At 34.0% G+C, this 20,404-nt stretch overlaps 3 protein-coding genes across 3 annotated transcripts; 2 read left to right on the forward strand and 1 right to left on the reverse strand.

Moving 5' to 3' along the window:
- Window positions 1-1,429: 1,429 nt before the first annotated feature.
- LOC137828505 (protein GFS12) lies at window positions 1,430-11,468 on the forward strand. Its single transcript, XM_068635112.1, has 16 exons — window positions 1,430-1,687; window positions 1,792-1,883; window positions 2,090-4,201; window positions 4,291-4,618; window positions 4,740-4,955; window positions 5,054-5,126; window positions 5,218-5,423; window positions 5,519-5,581; window positions 6,033-6,241; window positions 7,947-8,058; window positions 8,170-8,691; window positions 9,065-9,375; window positions 9,463-9,706; window positions 9,778-9,851; window positions 10,395-10,533; window positions 11,053-11,468. Exons 1-16 carry the CDS (start codon window positions 1,559-1,561, stop codon window positions 11,200-11,202), a joined length of 4,980 nt encoding a protein of 1,659 aa, XP_068491213.1. The 5' UTR covers window positions 1,430-1,558; the 3' UTR covers window positions 11,203-11,468.
- A 1,631-nt stretch (window positions 11,469-13,099) lies between these two features.
- Window positions 13,100-15,887, forward strand: LOC137827856 (stem-specific protein TSJT1-like). Its single transcript, XM_068634210.1, has 4 exons — window positions 13,100-13,600; window positions 14,687-14,927; window positions 15,016-15,136; window positions 15,450-15,887. The coding sequence occupies exons 1-4, from the start codon at window positions 13,401-13,403 to the stop codon at window positions 15,638-15,640; spliced, it is 753 nt and encodes a 250-aa protein (XP_068490311.1). The 5' UTR covers window positions 13,100-13,400; the 3' UTR covers window positions 15,641-15,887.
- LOC137827855 (meiotic recombination protein DMC1 homolog) lies at window positions 15,473-19,066 on the reverse strand. Its single transcript, XM_068634209.1, has 14 exons — window positions 18,899-19,066; window positions 18,729-18,814; window positions 18,391-18,482; window positions 18,229-18,300; window positions 18,115-18,153; window positions 17,912-17,969; window positions 17,765-17,810; window positions 17,634-17,679; window positions 17,404-17,465; window positions 17,195-17,261; window positions 17,009-17,101; window positions 16,838-16,906; window positions 16,689-16,767; window positions 15,473-16,498 (listed from the first exon to the last, which is right to left on the reverse strand). Exons 1-14 carry the CDS (start codon window positions 19,063-19,065, stop codon window positions 16,317-16,319), a joined length of 1,158 nt encoding a protein of 385 aa, XP_068490310.1. The 5' UTR covers window position 19,066; the 3' UTR covers window positions 15,473-16,316.
- Between the last annotated feature and the right edge of the window lie 1,338 nt (window positions 19,067-20,404).

Consider the following 20,404-nt stretch of genomic DNA (forward strand, 5'->3'; position numbering starts at 1 on the left):
CTCTTGAATTCATCATTTAATTTCAACAAACAGTAGTTTTTAAATTTGTAGATTATATATGTATAGATGGTAAATTTTTAAATCATAGATTTACTCTCATTAAAACTGTTTATTTTAATTTATCAAATGTGATTTTAATATTGATTTAATTTCATATGCCCGTAAACTTAAATCTATGCTAGACTAGTAGGTAGCTCTTATTCATTATTGGTTTTACTAAATCTCCATGCTGGAAATCTCATAAAAATATATAAACTTATTATTTCATTCCAAAAAATACAATATTGCTAAACAATTTTCCCATAATTATTTATAATCCATATATTATAGTATAATAATAAAGGTTGAGAAAAAATAAATCAGTTATTGAAAATGTGAAACAGTTTAATTCAGACGTTAATCACACTATTCTTTTTATTTGTAAGAATATTTATTTACGATAATCAGTTTTTATAAAAATTATATGTTTCTTAGATAAAGATTTTTAGAAGAAATTGAATTTTTTTATTAGAATAATTAGAGTACTTGAAATAATATAATTTCAAATTTCACTTAAAAAGTAATTTGAAGTTCTTTATAATCTATTTTCTTAAATTTATGTTTTTTCTTTTTATATTTTTCTTCAGCTTAGTTGTAGTTTAGTTTTAGTTTAGATATTATCAACTCTACTAAGAGACATAATTAATTATATATTATTTTTTCGATTCATATAAGTCGAACTTTCTTTTAAGTTAAAATTGATTGTGATTAATTTTTCATCAATATTATCTTTTTGTCGTATATGTTAGTCTTATTTATCAATTGATGTTAGTTACTGTTTTATTTTGGGATCAAATATGATTTCTTTGACTGACATCAACTAAGACCATTTTCATTAAGTTGTTGTTGTCTTTAACTTAATGTTGATCAGAACTAAAATTAAAATTATTTTTCGACTATTTTTAATAATAATTTTCTTCACCAACATTGTTATGATGGATTTTTCTTTTGAACTAATCAGAAAAACTATTTTTTTATTGACACTAACGAGACTATTTTTCAATGATATAAAAAGGTTTTATATGAGTTATTTTCTAATTGACACTGGTGAATATTAAGTGAATCTTTTCCATTATTTTTTTTTGTAATAATTGTCTTTTAATGTATGTAAGAATTATTTCTGTACGAACTTATTTTTTGTCAGTAATTTTTGTATTTAATTATAAATGAAATTCTATATCAAAATAATAAAATTAAAATTTAATATATTTGAATTATTTATTTAAATAAAACATTAAAAAAAATTAAAATGAAATAAATTAAAAAATGTATGGGTTTAATGGTTATTTACTAGTAGTGTAAATATTTTTACACTATTAATATAACTTTTAAGTTTCTAATTGGAAAAGTGATGAAGTTGATTTGGGAGTTTACTTGCTATATTTACATGTGGTATGAAATGACAGATTTGACCTTCATATTTAAGGCCGGAGAAGAGAGCGTCGACGGTAGGGAGAAGAACGAGTGAATCAGAGAGTGGGCACGAGAAATGGGTGAGTTGACTCAGTAGAGCGAATCGATGGAGGAAGAGAGCGAATGCTTCGAGTGCCTCCAACTTCGAATAAAGTCGGATTTCTCGGAGCAAGTCTTCTTCAATTATGCCATCTCCAATTCTGCTTTTCCTTTCGGATCCTCAGCTATCGTCAATGTCTCTCTCTCTCTCCCTCTTTCTCATTCAATTTTCCGATCATTTTTTATTTTTAACTTATTATTTTTCATTTTAACTTCCTTTTCTTCTTTTTGATAAAATAGATTTCTGGTACAACTGATGGCGAAGCTTCCGGCGGTCAATTTATACTGCAATACATGCCGAGTCGTGATAAGAATTGTTTTATCAATTATGTGTAAGATTTTCGTTCTGCATTTTTTGTGCTTATTATTTTTTTTTTAATGATGATCCTTTGTGAGATGTTTTTGACGTCTGTTTGTGCTTTTGTGCATTCTTTTAGTTAAAATTTGGAAAAGAAAATGTATTGTTGTTTTAGTCTTTGGTTAGGTTTGCTGTTGGCTGGTGGAAATTGGAAGTGATAAACTCTTGTTCTTTATGCAGAAATGAATATAGTTTGGACTGTGGTGAAATCACTACCAGGAGTGGTGATCCTGATATTGGTGGAAGTAATGATAATAATGTTATTAAGGGTAGAATTACTTCATCAGATGATTCTGACTGTGGGAAAGATTTGTCAGGAAACACAAATTGTGGTCATTCTGGAAGGTTTTCTTGCTCGAGGGCTATCACCTCACTCTTACCGGTTGCTCATGTGGGAATGTCTTCCTATTCTGCGTTTCAAAAGGTGTCCTCTGATTTCTTGTCTGGTTTAATCGAAGACCATGTGTTAGATTCACTTGATCTCTTCATTGAAGAGAAACCATCTGGACGGGACAGCGTAAATTTTCTTAGTTTAATTGGGTTGCCATCATTTGAAGAGGATGCTTTTCCAGGCTCTTTGAGACATCCTAACATAGCTCCAGTCCTTGCTATTTTTAAAACAACTGATCATGTTAATGTGGTGCTTCCTAAGACTCCATACAACTTGGAAAGTATTCTTCATTTTAACCCCAATGCCTTAAAGTCTGATTGGAATAGAAGATTTCTTATGTATCAACTACTCTCAGCCTTATCGTATGTACATGGTTTAGGGGTTTCTCATGGTAACATACGCCCATCCAATATCATGTTGACTGATTCGTTATGGTGTTGGCTGAGATTATGGAGTGAGCCTGTATTGGAATCTAATTTAACTTTGCAGGAGAATGAAAGCGCTAATTCTGAACCTGCAAGAATTGGTTGTTGTAATGTTGGTTGTCATTCTTATGGCCTTTATGCTGATCTAAAGCTTTCTCCAACAATAGATTGGCATGCTTGCTTTCAGCAGTGGTGGAGAGGAGAAATAAGTAATTTTGAATATTTACTCATCTTAAACAGATTATCAGGAAGAAGATGGGGGGACCATACATTTCATCCAGTAATGCCTTGGGTAATTGATTTTAGCTCAAAACCTGATGATAATTGTGATGTTGGGTGGCGAGACTTGAACAAGAGTAAATGGCGCTTGGCAAAAGGCGATGAACAATTGGATTTCACATATTCAACGTCTGAAATCCCTCATCATGTTTCAGATGAATGTCTGTCTGAATTGGCTGTCTGCAGTTATAAAGCAAGAAGACTGCCTTTGAGTGTTCTCAGAATGGCTGTTCGTTCCGTGTATGAACCTAATGAGTATCCTTCCACAATGCAGAGGCTCTATCAATGGACTCCCGATGAATGCATTCCAGAGTTTTACTGTGATGCTCAAATTTTTAAGTCAATACATCATGGTATGGCTGATTTGGCTGTACCCTCTTGGGCAGAGAGTCCTGAGGATTTTATTAAATTGCATTTTGAGGCATTAGAAAGTGATAGGGTGTCATTTCAACTCCATCATTGGATAGATATAACCTTTGGTTATAAGATGTCTGGCCAGGAAGCTATCGCTGCTAAGAATGTTATGCTTCCTCTATCAGAACCCTCGATGCCAAGATCAACAGGACGTCGTCAGCTTTTTACTCAACGACACCCCATGCGTCATGCCACTACCAAAACAAAGCGTCATGGTTCCAATAAATATGCCAAAGTTTCGAGTCAGGCATATGAAATGCAGCGAGAGACATCTCTTCTATCTGGAACTGCTTATCTACAAGAACTAGAGCAAGCATCTAAATTTTCTGAACATGCTAGGCATTTGAATGCCTGTTACCATTATCCCTCAAATCAAATGACGGGGAAGAACATCTCGTCTTTGGGAGATTCATCATCCGAGACATTTAGTGAAAATATAAGCAAACTATCTTTGATTGACAGAAATTACGGGGTGCCGTGTAAAATGAATCTAATTTCTTTTCTTCAACATATCAAAGAGGAAGATGAAGGCTCCTCAGGATATCCAGACTTGCTACTCTGGAAGCAGAAATTATCTTCTTCAAGACTTTGCTCTGAAGATGTTGCTAGGGACATATTTTCTATTGGTTGTCTCTTGGCTGAACTTCATCTTTCCAGGCCACTCTTTGATCCAATCTCATTGTCAATATACTTGGAAGATGGAACCTTTCCAGGATTTCTGCAGGATCTACCTCCTAATATTAGATTACTTGTTGAAGCATGCATCCAAAAGGATTGGACGAGGTATCAGTGTGTTTGCACACATACAACTGAACTTTTGTGGTTTTTTTTTGTCATGTTATTTAATTTAAGTATTGATTTTTTCTATATAGGAGGCCATCTACCAAAATTCTTCTGGAATCTCCTTATTTTCCAAAGACTGTCAAGTCCTCGTACTTGTTTCTTGCTCCACTTCAGCTTGTAGCTAAACAGGAAACTCGTCTTCGTTATGCTGCAAATTTTGCAAAGCACGGAGCTCTCAGGGAAATGGGTGCATTTGCAACTGAAATGTGCGCTACTTATTGCTTATCACTTATAGTGAATGCTGTGACTGATATCGAAGCTGAATGGGCATATATGCTTCTGAAGGAATTCATGAAATGCTTAAGAGTGCAAGCAGTGAAAACATTAATCCTGCCAACAATACAGAAAATTTTACAGGCAAGTTGCACACTTGATTTTGTGAATTTGTTTAGTCTGTAGAATTTACAAATATTTTGTTTTCTTTCCCTTTTTTCTTCTAAAAAAACAAATTGACATCTTAGTAGACATCTTTTTACAGACCACAGGTTATTTACGTTTAAAGGTTGCACTTCTACAAGATTCATTTGTAAGGGAAATATGGAATAAAGTTGGTAAACAAGCATACCTCGAAACTATTCATCCATTGGTCTTGTCAAACTTGTACATTTCTCCAGATAAAAGTTCAGGTGCCTCTGCTTCAGTGCTTCTAATCAGTTCTAGCGAGGAGCTTGGAGTACCTATTACCATCCATCAGGTTTTTTGGTTTTGCAACAACCTTCCATACTATGTTTTCCTTTATCTACATGCTCCACTCCTACTTATGTGTTGGTTTACTCATTGCTCTTGAATCAGACTATCTTTCCTCTTGTTCACTGCTTCGGAAAAGGACTATGTGCGGATGGCATTGATGTGCTGGTCAGAATTGGTATTCTTAGTTTATTGACATTTGTATTTTTCCGTCCTTCCTTCACTTAGACCTTCAATTTATAATGCCCTTCCATTTTTTGACTTCTCAGGTGGCATTTTTGGGGAATTGTTTATTGTCAAACAGATGGTACCTTTACTCAAAAATGTTGTTCGTTCATTCATTGATGTGTCATGCATGAATAAGCCTGATCCTGTCCAGAGTTGGACTGCTTTGGCACTTATTGATTGCCTGATGACTTTAGATGGACTTATAGCTTTCTTGACAGAAGAGGTCATTGTAAAGGAGCTTCTTGAAGTATGGTTCTTATTATATTTTGGTTTCAAAATGCTTTAATTGCCAATAAATACTGTGTAACAGTTCATTGTTGAATTTATTTGAAAAATACACAGGACCTAAGTTGCATACACATTGGGATTCTTATGCAGAAACATGTGGACATTGCAGTGCTTCAGGTTCTTCAAATTATCCATTGGTTTGTTTTGGATCCATCACTTATTCCTTGATTCTGTTGGCTCTAATTGGCATCTTAGCTTAACCCTTGCCAGGAGGGATTCTTAACTTTTTAGTCACTGGGTAATCAGACAGTTGTGTGTGAAAACATCAGGATTTTTTTATGACATGTTGGAATGACAAAAATAAAGTGTTACGATTGTCAATGATTTTGTGCCTTGGCTCATGGCCATTAAACCTAGCATTGTGCTTTAAACAAAATTTGACACCTGTTTTTGCACAATTCCCCAAAGTTATATTTCAAACTCTTTAGATTGATTGCTCCTGCCTTTTTTTTGGCCTGTACCCTGATAGTGTGGTGATGTCTGCTCCTTTTCATTATCATAATGCATCTCATTCTATCGCTGATCACTTAAATTGTTAAATGATCCTAGTTGCCTTCTCCTTTGTCAGATTGCTGCTTCTACTCTTTTTGGAATTTGTCAGCGGATTGGAGCAGATTTGACAGCATTGCATATTCTTCCAAAACTTAAAGAACTATTTGATGAGCTGGCTTTCTCCCAGGAACTTTCTAAAGGTTCAACTACTGTTGGCAAAAACTTGAAGGTTGGCAAAATAAAAATTGGAGGGGACTTGCATATTGAAAGTCGTATGGATCTAGTGTGAGTTTTCAGTTATGCTTTATAGACTAGGTGTTATACTGGGGTAAATTACTCGCCTAATTCAGTGCAAAATTAGAAGAACTCTAGGTAGGGAAGAGGAAATAGTAAATAAGAAAGAGTGACGAATAAGGAACCATGCATGAGTAAACTGAGTCATATAAGTGGTTTATGTTAAATCTAAAAATACTGTGCTAAACCTCTTTATAATGTAAGTGATATAATCCCATATATGATATGAAGATTTCCCCCACAAGAAATGCTGGATCACATTGATAGAACCAATGTCTTTGGTTAGGCAAGCTTAGACACACCTCTTCAATGGTGTGTCCCTATGTTCAACACGTATCGGACATTGACATGCGTATGACACTTGTATTACGCGTATCGGTGAGATGTCCAATTTAAAATATAGTTTTGACATGGTTCTAACACAACTTTAATAAGGGCAGACATGGTGAGTTTTTAAAAACTCAAATTAATTGTTTAAGTTTCTATTATAATTACAGAAATAAAGAAAAAATCCTATATAATCAAGAATATTTTAAATTATATATGTATTATTAGGATGTTTTTATTTATTCTCCTTTCATATCTTCATATAATGTGAAACTTTTTGAAATTATTAATTTGTTTTTAGATGAATCTGGCTAAAGTGTCTTTTTCAATGATGATGATCGTTTAGATTGTTATATTTGACTAACCGTGTTTATAGATGATTTTGAATATATAAATCTTCATTGTCAATTTAAATAATTCATCATGATATTCAATATATATGTGTGTTTGTGTGTGCGCCGTGTCCTATATTTTGGATATTATACATGGCGTCGTGTTCGTGTCTGTTTCGTATCCAATATTTGTGTTAGTATGCGTGCTACATATTCCTAATTGTTAACTATTTGGGGATGTTTTTTGTTTCTAATATTGTTTTAGTTCTGTATCTTCAACTTCATGTTATTAATTTATATTGTTTTGTACAGCTGGAAAAGCTTGTAAAACAAGCTCTATTGCTTTGATAAGATTCAGAGCATAGTGTTTGAAGACAAGAACCCCATTTTCACCTTTGGCTTCATATCTTTTTTCCAAGTAATTTCTAACACAAAGTAATGCATCATGTAATATGCTTAGCTAAATCAAATATAATAATAAATTCCATGAGTGCGTTCCTAAAGATCCTTACTAATCTGGTTGTTCAACCCAGTTGCAGTGTCCTGATTTGCAAAAGTTATGCACATTTCTATCTGATTTAATATTACATCTTGTAGTGTCCCACCTATCATCAGCATACGGAGTTAATTATCATAATTTGAGACACATGAGCAAAGCACTTGACTGTTGATTTGAAAGATAAATTGTTTCTCTTAAATCATCATTTCTAGGAGACATAAGCTTATCTTCTTTCAATCCAAAAATGTCACATACTCATCACATTCTACTGAAACCATGGGAGTTAATTTGAACATGAAGTTGGGCATTGCAAATCTTCACTGAATCAGGTTTAAATGTGCTTTTGTAAGTTCATGGGAAAATGCAATTAGATCGATAAATCAAGTTTGTCATCAAATTACATTGATTCCCTACTGTAAATAGGTTGTGTCTTGTCCTCCTAGACTCACTTTCAAGTTTATTTTATTTTACGACATGCCACTTCCGTTGGTCTTATTTATTCTTTTAGCATGTATAAATTCTTCTTGGTCATATGTAGGTTGGTACTCTATCCTTCCTTTGCATCTCTTCTTGGGATAGAGAAACTTCGTCAATGTTGTGCTACATGGTTGATTCTTGAACAACATCTTCTACGTCATCATAATTGGAAGGTATGATGCTACATTTTTCTATTCTTTTCCCCAATATGAATGGAAAAATTACATGATTTTATTGGTGTGATAATTTCTTGTTTGCTTATTTCTAAACCTGTTGTGATTCAGTGGGAATATGCAGGAGAATCATCAAAAAATGGTTCAGAAATTATTCTTGCTAGAAGACCTGTAATATCCCAAGGATTTACATCTGAATACAATCCTGCAAAGCTGTTGCTTAATGGAGTTGGATGGTCAATTCCACAATCCCAAGGAAGTAGAAGTGCCAAAAATTTGATTCCTCAAAGACGACCATTTAAAGTTCATCAAAGTCCAGTAGTAGTGCATGAAGGAATGTCATACCAAATGACCCATGAACCCTGGTTTTGGTTCCCCAGTCCAGCCACCATCTGGGATGGGCCTGAATTTCTTGGGAGGGTGGGGGTTCAGAAAGATGATCTTCCATGGAAGATCAGAGCATCTGTTATATACTCTATACGTGCACATCATGGAGCAGTGAGGTCTCTGGCTGTTAACCAAGATGAATGTACTGTTTTTACTGCAGGAATTGGCCAAGGATACAAGGGAACTGTTCAGAAATGGGAATTGAGCCGAACTAACTGTTTGTCCGGTTATCATGGCCATGAGGAGGTTTGTTTTGTCATTCTTTGCTGAAAATGACATTTTTCAACCATGCTTGCTATAGATCCTTGTAGTATTTAGATATATTTCTATTGCAGAGAACTAAACAGTACTGTCATGTATCAACTCCGGTTTCAAATTATCAATATGCAAATTGCAAAGTACAAAGTGGAGCACGATGGATGCCTATTTAAAACAAAAATAGATTACAATGTTGACTTCATATACGAGGAACTAGTTCAATAAAATACAGTTAATTAGTTTAGTTGATCTATGAACTACCCATGAGGTTGAGGTGTGCTTATAAATTTTTTTAGCTTCAAATGGATTTAGATATATACATCTGCTTTGAATACTTCAGTCATTACTTCTCCAATTTCAGGTTGTGAATGATATTTGCATCTTATCATCAAGTGGAAGAGTGGCATCTTGTGATGGAACAATTCACATTTGGAATAGCCAAACAGGGAAGCAAATATTGGTATTTGCTGAGTCCCAAACAGAATCTAGCCATCCTACAAACCATCCATCCTCTGCATCAAAGATTAGCAGTGAGCAGGCTAACGTGCTAAATTTGAATACACTAGCAAATGGAATATTGTCTAGTGCTTTCGATTCAAGTCTTTATACTTGTATGCATCAATTATACTCCACTGACACTCTTGTAGTTGGCACTGGAAATGGTTCTCTGAGGTAAAGTTAACTCTTCGTAGTAAATGTCATTTCAATCAGATATTTAGAAAATGTGTTGATGCCTACCAACTTTTGAATCTTGTACAGGTTTATTGATGTTGCTAGAGGCCAAAAGCTTCATATCTGGAGAGGCGAATCTACTGAATCTAGTTTTCCTTCACTTATTTCTGCCATCTGCTCCTCCGGCTCTGACAAGATGCAAGCAGGTGGAATTTCCTCTTTGCCATCTTTTATTGCAGCTGGACTAAGCTCTGGTCACTGTAAATTATTTGATGCTAAGAGTGGAAATGTTATTACCACTTGGCGAGCTCACGATGGATATGTGACAAAGGTATTTTGTTGAAAATATTAGGGTTACGTAATTTGATTTTACACTCAGCTTCATCCACGTTTTGTCTACAGTTGGCAGCTCCTGAGGAACATCTGCTCGTTTCCAGCTCTCTGGACAGAACTTTACGAGTCTGGGACTTAAGAATGTAAGACCTATCACTCTACTGAACTTCAAATTCATTAGGAGTTTATGACCATTTAGAACTGTCTCTCTAAAATTGAGAGATCAAAATTTTGTGCATTGGGGCACATGAAAGTTGTTAGAAGGTAAACCAAGTGGTTGATTGAGGTTTGATGAATGATTACCCCTTATTGCATATACACCTGACTGTAGTTAACAAACTATGTGGTAAGAATATTTTTTAAGGTGCAGGTGACCTGGTGCATATAATTTCGCTCAGGAAATTAAAGAAATCATCAGCAATCAAGATTAGCAGAAAAAAAAACTAACTGGACCTCTACTCTTCTGTGTTTCTTTCTTCGTTGTATGTCCGTATTGGAGTATTGGACTTTCCTCATGTGTCGGTCTTTTTTCGTTCATAATTTGAGTCTGTGCAGACTGTGCTTCATATATTGCATGTTTTTATTTGAAGATGTATTCCAACAAGAACCTAAATGGAAGTGGTAAACTTTCTTCCTCATTTCCAGAGGGATATATCTTGAAAAGCTCATTTCTACTATCCTTGCAGGAATTTTCCATTGCAGCCCGTTATTTTCAGAGGTCATTCAGATGGTATATCCAGTTTCTCCATTTGGGGCCATGATGTTATTTCAATTTCCCGGAGTAGGATTGGGCTTCTCTCCTTGTCTAAATCTGCCAATGAAACAGTAAGCTTCTCTTTTAAAGACCCACAACATGACAGACAGGGATAGGAATTAAGAAGGATCTTCTAATATTGTTTGTCTAGACTTTAATTTAGATGTTAAAATGATGGTTTATTATTGCTTTAGTTGTATCTTGTTGCTTGACGTAATCCCTCTTGCTTATTCATAGGTTTCAGCTCCTTAATAAAATATAAATATGCTGAAAACATTTGCTTAAAATCCAATTTCCAGCCACTTATATCTTCTTCACAGATTTAAGAGAGTGCAATTCATATGCTTGATATGTTTGTGTCCTGCAGCCTTAGAGTGTCTATATTCTGCGGCTTGAGTTGTTCAGCCATATAGGCCTGAATTCTTTTATGCTTGCTATGCATCTATTTGATTCATCTGAGGTTTAGCTCCTAGCTTGATGTTAATTTCTTTTGGGTGCTCATCATGAAGGAAAGCTCGATAACAATACAGATCTAGTTTTGTGCTCAGATTTTGAAATTTAATTCCGGATTATATGATTCCATGACACAGGATGGGCAGCACCACATTATGCCCCAGAGACTCTACGTTTCTGATAATGGTCAGAGAAGCTTGTCAGCGTTATCAAGTATTAGTATACTTCCATTCTCTCGATTGTTTCTCATAGGAACCGAAGATGGTTATCTGAGAATCTGTTGTTAAATATACTTCATGGTTTTCCTTATCTTTCTTTGTACATATGAGTGATCATCCATATCAGAGGACCAACTGCATAGTACACAGTTTGATGCTACTCATCGTTTCATGCTTTCAACCAAAATGTCCCTGTGTAGTTGTGTTTTTATTATTTCATGAGGTCTAAACTTTGAGTAAAAAATTGGTTGTTGGTTTTTTACTCTTAATGGCCCTTGTATATTTTTGACACATTCATGTTCTGATAATTCAAACTTATATTTGGGATGTGGGAACCGTCACTTGCGAATATTTTAGCATGTCGGACAATAAAACGTAAACTTATGAAGTAGTGCGCAAATGTTAGTCGGTGCTATTTTAAGCGCATTAATTAAGAGTAATATATTAAAGTTTTTATTTAAATATTACTAATCAGCCTAGTCGTACTTTTTTTTACATGATTTTTAATAAAAGAAAAGGTTTTATATTGGATTGTTAGTAAACGATAAATTTAGTCAAAGATTAATTGCATTTGGACAATGACTTCGATTTTGATGGATCTTTATTATAAAACCGAATTCTGTATTAGTATGCGCAAATGTCGGTTTATTTGTCTCTTATGGTAGTTTTTAAATAATACGAAAAGTTTCATTTTAATCTATATATGTTAATTAAACAATTTAAGAGTTTAGTTATCATCTCATATTATTATGTTAATTAATTGTGACTTAGCTTTTGGTTATGGTAAAATACATACATTTTATTTTGATCTTTATAAAAGAAATATTTTTCTCTCTAAAATTTCAAACATTGTTCTTATTTATAATCATTTTTTTGTACTGTTGTATAAAGGATATATTATTTGATAATTGTTTGAATCAAACAATTTATCCTATAATAATAATAATAAATTCTTTAAAATAATTAAATAAATTCTTTTTTAAAAAATAACTGTCACGTAACTTCAATATTATTCTTACACAATCAAAAAAAATTTAAATTATATTTTTTAATTAATTATTGAAAATAAGAAACTAAAATTACATTTCTTACAATTGGTACCGATGATAATAAACGAATAAACATGTTAATACATAAGATAATAATTATACATAAGAAACATATGATAATATAAATTTATAGTTAATTTTATCAAATACGAATATATAAGAAAAATCAAATACGAATATATAATAAGAAAAATAAAAAATGTGAATGCTCTTAATTTATGATGAATTAAAATATTATAGTATAAATTTATAGTTGATTTTAATATGATGAGGATAATAATAGAGTAAGTAAGAACATAATGATAATGATAGTATTATGTGCACAAAAATATGTGAGTGTAAAAGTATTAATATATTTCTAGATATTTGTATTTATAGATCTTGACGGTGACAATATGATGTTTATTTATGACTCATAAATAGATGTTTAGTAATAAATTTTTTTTAAGTATACCGTTTTATTCATAATAATCATTTATGGTCATTATAACTAGCTTAATTATGAAATATACATGTTAAAAAAAAAACTTTTGAACAAATTTATTTTGTATTAACAAAATTATTCGCTTAAACAAAATAATTGATAAGACTTTTTTATTTTTTTTTATTTTTCATTTTAGTAACCATAATTCCAATCATATTGTTAAAGAGTCACATAAATAAATTTAGCGTGTTAAAAATGTTGATGTGAAAAACAGTTGAACAATAAAATATAACATAGTTTCCTCTCTATTATTTTTGCTTTTTAAATTAAACATCCAAAATTGCATGACATACTATAAATAAAATATTTCTATCGGGAAATAGAATAAATATACAAGGTTAGATTACATGTTCTATTTTTTATTGGTTTTATTGTATGCAGAAAGAAAACTAAACATGAATTGCAATATATATTTTTTTAAAAACAAATTTCTGGAAAAGAAAAACAAAAAGAATCATAGAAAAAAAAGGACAAAAAGTAAACGGCTACAACGCCAATAAAGGTTTTTGGAACTTGCAACAGTATGATTGGACATTTGGCCATAGAAAAATTCTAAAAATTATCCAAAACGAGAAGGGGCATAATGGGTAAAAACTGAAATGATGTTGGATTATAGGGAAGCTTATATTAAGCGCATCGCATCGTTCATTGTTTAGCATCTTGTTTCAATTTCTGCTGCTGACTGCATTTCCTCTGTTTATTTTTTTCACATCCAAACCAACGATCCACCCAAAATGTTGGCGGTTTTCGACAAATCGGTGGCTAAGAGCCCGGAGGGTCTTCAGAGCCCTCACTCAAATTCAGTTTCATCCTTAAAAGATGGGTTTCTGGCACAGCACTTTTCCTCCGTTCACCCTGGTTCCGTCACCGTTAATCTTAGCACTTCGGGTCTCGTCGCCTATTCTCTTCACAAACAGAACCCTCTCCTCCCAAGGTCCATCATTTTCTTTGCGTTTTTCGATGTCTTATTCTTGATTTGGATCCAAAAAAAAGACTCATTTTTGTGTGTTTCTTAATGTTCAATTTCCTTGACCAATTTATTTATTTTTCCTTTTCGGGTCATCGTCTTAGACGTTTGAACTGAAGGGAGATTAAAGTTGAATTCTTTTTGGTAAACTCATCAGGTTTTTGTTTTGAGTTTCTTGATCTTGGAGGTACTTTTTCGCCGATATGTTGGTAAATCCAACCTGTATGTTCTTTTATGTTTCTGAGTTTGAATCTCACACTTATAAGGATAAGGGTTTTTGATTGAATCTTTTATATTGGTTGATATTTTATTGTAGAATTCGATTATTTTAATGGAAACTGTTGGATTCTTTTTTTTTTTTTGTGTTTTTGGGAGTTATTCTTGTTTTCCTGATCTTAATCGTTGCTGATTATTATTGTTCTTGCTAGACCTTAATTTGACCGAACATTGGATTTGATCTCCTTATTTTATTAGCACGCCCGTGATTCCGTGTTTCATTTCTTTCGTTCTGTAATTATCTATCCTGTTTCTATTGATGACCTTAAGTCTGAATACAAGAAAAAAGAATAAAGTAGTAACCCTTGCTATAGCACCTTGATTGTTATTTGGTTATGATATAGCACCTTTTTCTTTTGCTTTTTCACAGATCTTAAAATATATTTTGTTAGAATATTAACTGTGTATTATCACTTTCTCGCCCTTCCTTTTCTTTTCCCTTCCCAGTTCCCACCAGCAGAAGTCATTCTAAGATAGTCTTGACCAATTTTTATTGCTTCTTGTTGTTTAGTGATTTTAATGAGATAAAAGTAAGTTCATATATCATAAGGTTATAGTTCTTCAGCTTAGGCCTTAGAGTAATACTTACCTAATCTTCCCTCTCTAATGTTAAACTGAAATTCTCCTCTACTTTCTTTTCTATCTGTAAAATGACAATTTTGAAAATCCTAAATTCTTATCATGTCATTTTGTAAAAGAATCTGGATTGTATAAAGTTGTGAAAGATTACTCTCTTCTTGAAAGTCAATTAATATATTCATTTTCTTATGTCGCCAGGCTGTTCGCTGTTGTGGATGACATTTTCTGCTTGTTTCAAGGTCACCTTGAGAACGTTGCGAATCTTAAGCAACAATATGGATTGAATAAAACGGCTACTGAAGTAACCATTATCATAGAGGCATACAGGACTCTAAGAGATCGTGGTCCCTATCCTGCTGCTCAGGTTGTGAGAGATTTCCAGGGCAAATTTGCGTTTATTCTGTATGACAGTAGTGCTAAGACTGCATTTATTGCTGCGGTGAGTTATCCTCGATCAATCTCATTTCCTGTCTATTTGCCAATGGTTTTCTTCTCTAACTTGAGATACATATCCTGGTTGTTTAAAGGATGCTGATGGGAGTGTTCCCTTTGCTTGGGGAACTGATGCCGATGGAAATCTTGTACTTTCAGATGATACAGAGATAGTATCTAAGAGCTGTGGGAAATCTTTTGCACCATTCCCCAAAGGTAATATTAAGATTTGTTTTGGAAAGGCAATCTGAACTAAATAAGAACCCAGTGTTGAACATCTCCCGTAGGATCACTCTTTTAAAAGTATACAAGCTAATTAAAATTTGAAAGTGAGTTAAGAGGAAGAGAAGAATGGCAAGTTCAATGACTTGAAAATGGGAAATGCAAGTGCGCTGACATTTAACTTAAGCTGTGCTAAAGTGGATAGTTTCTTTTCTTTCTCGACTACCTTTATATTATCGTTTATTTTGCAATTACGTTTCTTCCATGTTGGACATTCAATGGTAACATATATAATCCCCATGTTCAGGATTTTTCTTTTCGACATCCGGAGGTTTGAGCAGTTTTGAGCATCCACTTAATGAGGTGAAGCCTGTACCCAGGGTTGATAGTTCTGGACAGGTGTGTGGTGCCAATTTCAAGGTGGATGCTGAGACCAAGAAGGAATCGGCTGGCATGCCAAGGGTTGGGAGTGCTGCTAACTGGTCAAATAATATCTGATTGCGACCCTGTTCTGTTTGAATGAAGGCTTTTTATCATAGCTGGTTTTGGCCAAATTTTAAAATTCTGGTTCTGTTCCCATAATATAACTTTGAGGCTCTAGCGAGGCTTGGCTTATCATATTAAGCTATACAATTTGCTTGGAGCAAATATTAAGCTCATACTCTCTTGGCATAGGTCATGTAATAATATCAACTTGCGGACAGGTTTCATCCTAGAAATTATGATTATTTACTGTTTTTTTTTATCTCGAATTTTAGACATATCTGTGCCATACTTAGACTATTAATATATAATAATATCAAAACAGGCTCTCTCTCTCTCTATAAAGTCAATTGCAGCGAGAATGTTAATGCTTGTGAGACGTTGAAATTGCATAATATGTTTGCTACTTGCAATAAAGGAAACGTTTATAACTAAGGGGAATTCGTCACTGAAATATACTAAGTAACAGCATAACAGCACTTTTCATACAAGCTGTGAGCATATATCTGGAAGATTAAGGTTAATAGAAATATTCAGCCACTGGTGTCGCTTTTGTGATTCGTCCCAGAAGTCAGAAGCGACTCTTTAGTCCTTAGCGTCTGCAATGCCACCTGGTGTTATCTGGAACACGTAACCCTGTCAAGAAAAAAACACGCGGATGGTAGAGTTTCATTCTCAAAAGCAGAAAAACTCAAGTAAAGGATATTGCTTCAGCCTCTGGCAGGTTGGGGGCGTCATACACTTTGCAAATCCGCTGTTCCCCTTTCCCTTTCCTGAACATCAACCTTACTGTGGCTGCATGGGCTAGCACATGCCCTCCTGCTGGTTTCTTTGGATCAGTTACAAACACACCGCCTCCTGGATCAGCTATGACTGCAACCAAAAACCAAAATATCGTGTAGATAAATATACCCGTTATTCTCATAAAAGGCCCAATAAAACTCTAATCTGCCATTACCTATCATAAATTACAAGCTTCAAAACAACCAATTGGAACTTGGAGTGAAAACTTAACCCCCTTCCCCCTAAAAAAAACTCTTATATCAACAAACGAAGAATTTACCTTGATTTGTCATATAAACTGCAACATTGAATTCCTCAGCTATCTTTATTAATCGAGAAAGCATCTGTGCCAGTCTTTGCTGAAAACGGTTTTTCAAGTCAGCAAAAGTTGACTTAGGGAACGGGTAAAAGTGCACGTAAATAACAAACCTGGCGCTCTGCAAGCTCTCCTCTTCCAGAAAAGTCTACCCGAAACAGAGCAATCACCGAATCCACAATCTGCCACAAATAAATTCGTTAACTGCCCATATCCCATGTATGAATCCTGATATTGCAAACTGCAAAGATAACTACTCTTTTACTCGGTTAGTAAGACCTCACCAGAAGTCTGAATGGCTCCTCGGACATTTTAGCAGCCAGACCAAGGAGGAGATTGTATTGATGCTCGTAAGTGTAGGCACGAGCATATATAATCTTGTGCAATCACAAACAGAAGATGTTGAGGTGTCAACAGCAAACTATTTCCTTCAGATCCTAGTTATGATGTACGAAATGGAATATACTTACATTGTCCAGTACAGCCCCAGGATCCATTCCAAATCTCTCAGCTATGGGAACAATTCGGTCAGGTCGGCTGCAGTTATTTGTGGATGAATGGGAAACATTAATGAAATTTGGATGACATCAGTTGAAAAAACAGTCATAAGTTATCGATTGAGAGAGGTCACTATTTAAGTTCTTAAGTGGTTATTTGTAAATAAGAAAGAAAAACATACAAAGTTCCTTCTGTGTCAATGTAAGCAACTTTTCCGTTGCCTCCCCTCATATTAGTTGGCAGCTGGAGGGGTCAGGAAAGATCAGTAGTATACACCAAATAGGCAAATATTTCAATGTGTGTGAAAATAATGGAAGCGAATTGTTTGGATGCATAGAAATTAACTTGTGTTATGTTTTGCTCATATAAAAAAAAACACCTAACATGTCATGACGAGCATAGAATAAAAACCTGAGTGGAAACACAGAGAGTGTGAGCAAGCTGTGTTTTCCCCGATCTGAAACATTAATGTTCTTAGAATGAACATATGAAACTGAAATGTATCAAATCTATCAGAAACATGATATGAACTGTGTTCTCACCGGAATTCTCCAAACGCTTCTGTAATGGCTAATGTCTCGATCCCACCTTTTTAGAAAGAAAATTTCAGAGAGAAAACATATACGAGAAGTAGAGAATCAAATTTTCCAGTCACACAACATTACGAGATTCATTCAGTGTAAGGCTACCTCCTAACAATTCATCAAGCGCTTGGCTTCCAGTAGTGATTCGGATCACTGACTTCCTCTGTGATTAACAAAGGACGGTATAGAAAATTAATTACGATTGCATAAGCTTAACGGAAGCTATTGTAATCCCTAAAACATCACAGGCATACAGATCTAAATGGAATCAAAAATTCAAAAGACTTCCAAAATAATAAACAACGTACTTTGAGCAGTACGTCACTTCCGGTAATATATCCAAAACTCTGCATCGGTCAAATTATGAAGAGCTGAAATAGTATATTGGAATAACTTAGATTACATATGCTACGATATCTTACCACAATCTTCTCAGCAGCCTCGCAGATCTTATCAACCTTGGCCTCGGATAGACCTTTGATTCCGGTCAAGTTCTACGAAAATATAACAATTATGTGAGCAATTAAAGTACAGAGTAACTCCACGTCCTAGATATTAAATTAGAGATGTGTTTTAAGTTAAACCTTCTTCGTATGCATCATCAAGCCATTGCAGGTATATATCCCTGCGTCCTGAAGCTTCTTCACATCTCCGGCATTGATGCCTTGAGCAATCACTGCGTAGAAGCGCAGGGATGTGAATCAAATACGAACGAGTTTTCCACTAAGTTTTTCAAACTAGATAATTGTTCAGTGAAAAAATTAATCTAACAAAAACTCTCAGCAAAGAGCGGTAAAAGGAATACAAAAGTAAATAACAGTTAAATGAAGAGCGAAGAGAAGTCAAATACAGATCGGCTTTTAGTGCGATAGGAAGAACGACGAAAATGAGCGAGAAACCAGAGTTCAGAGAAAGAAAATACATTTGTCGATGGCTTCGAAGAGGTCTTCATCGTCGTCGATGTCTTCTCGTTCGACGAGCTGTAACTGGCCGCTGGATTCTTCGCATCTGCAAAGTCATCGCCGATCAAACTGTGAGGTAGAACTCAAATACCGAAGACTGGAAGAAATGGCAATAGATTATGTGACTTACTTGAGCGTCGCAAGCATCGTGACTCCAGAAAGAAATTTTGAATGTGCCTGAAGAACAGTGAGAGAGTTTTTTGAATTATGAATGAGATCAGAAGAAGTGAGGGGTTCAACATATATAGGGCGGGAAACGAGAAGGAGATGCTCTTTGAAGCTGAGAAGGGAGAGCATATGCAAACGGTTAGCGTTCCCGCGTTTCTATTTCTCCATCTACGCCATTTTTATTTACTTTATTTTGATTCATATATATTTTATGTTTAAATAAATTTGTGATAATGATATCAAATTGAAACAAAAATAAGAAATATAAAAAAATGAATACTTAATAAATAAATAAATTTAAATGACCAAAAATTATAATGTTATTTGCCACGGGAAAATCCACACTAACTAACTTTTACGTTTTCAATTTAGAAAAATCGGTATGTATAAATTTAATCTAAGGAGCGGATATAACAGAAGTGGGGAAAAAATGAGAGAAAATAATAATTAATGAATTAGTTATTAACAATAATGCTACGATTGGTTCTACGACACCGCAAACGTGTCTAATGAGATTTTTCCCCAAAATATATCGTTTATTTGCTTTTAAACAAATTAAAATTATTCCTATAAACTTTTCGATAAAAAATGAAAAAAAAAGGTTTTACACTGTTAATACGCACACACAAAGAATAAAAATTTTAAGCTGTATATTTTGATAGATCAGTCTATATTTAATGCATGTTTACGTCTAATAAGATAGGGTATATTTTAGCTCCTTTCCATTGTCAATGCTTTTTTTAAGATGCATTTTTTCATAAAAACAAATTTAAAAGTATATGGCAATTGTTATTGAACATGTTCACACGTGGAGGATAGATGAAATTCAACATCCCACATTGAAATGTAGAGAGCTGGACTTGTAGGAATGCAAGAGTTGGCGTTAAAAAATATTTCAACTCGAGTGTTAATCATATTATTGGGCTTCTTCTTGTGTCCTATTTTTTTTCTGGCAAATTCTTCCTACACCCAACATTTTCCAACCTGCACCCAACACAATTTAAAAAATTCCAAAACTAACCTTTATTCCAGAAATAAAATTCCGGAATAGAAAATAATACATTCCGAAAAAATATATCTGGAAGAGTTTTTTATGTTCCGAATAATCTGGAAATAAAAATCAAAAGCTCATTCCGGATAAAAAAAATCCGTAATATAAAAAATAATACATTAAAGGCATTTTTGTCTTTTCTATTGAAATTGGGTGCATGATATGGTGCAGGAAGCAATTGCCTTTTTTTCTGTGTAACGCTTTTCTCTAACCTTATTCTGTTAGCCCATGCCTCTTTTATATTACCTTTTTATTTTACCTTTTTGATACAGCAATAATAACATACAATATCTGTTTCTTTTTCTTGTTCTCTCTCCGTGTTCTTCACGTTTTGCTTTACGCTATTCTTTCTCACCACCGCGCACTTGCATTCTCTTGATGCCGCTGAATTCTTCTTCATCACATTCCAAAAATCAT

Source organism: Phaseolus vulgaris, chromosome 7 (assembly GCF_000499845.2).
Source record: "Phaseolus vulgaris cultivar G19833 chromosome 7, P. vulgaris v2.0, whole genome shotgun sequence".
Classification (NCBI taxonomy): Eukaryota; Viridiplantae; Streptophyta; class Magnoliopsida; order Fabales; family Fabaceae; genus Phaseolus; species Phaseolus vulgaris.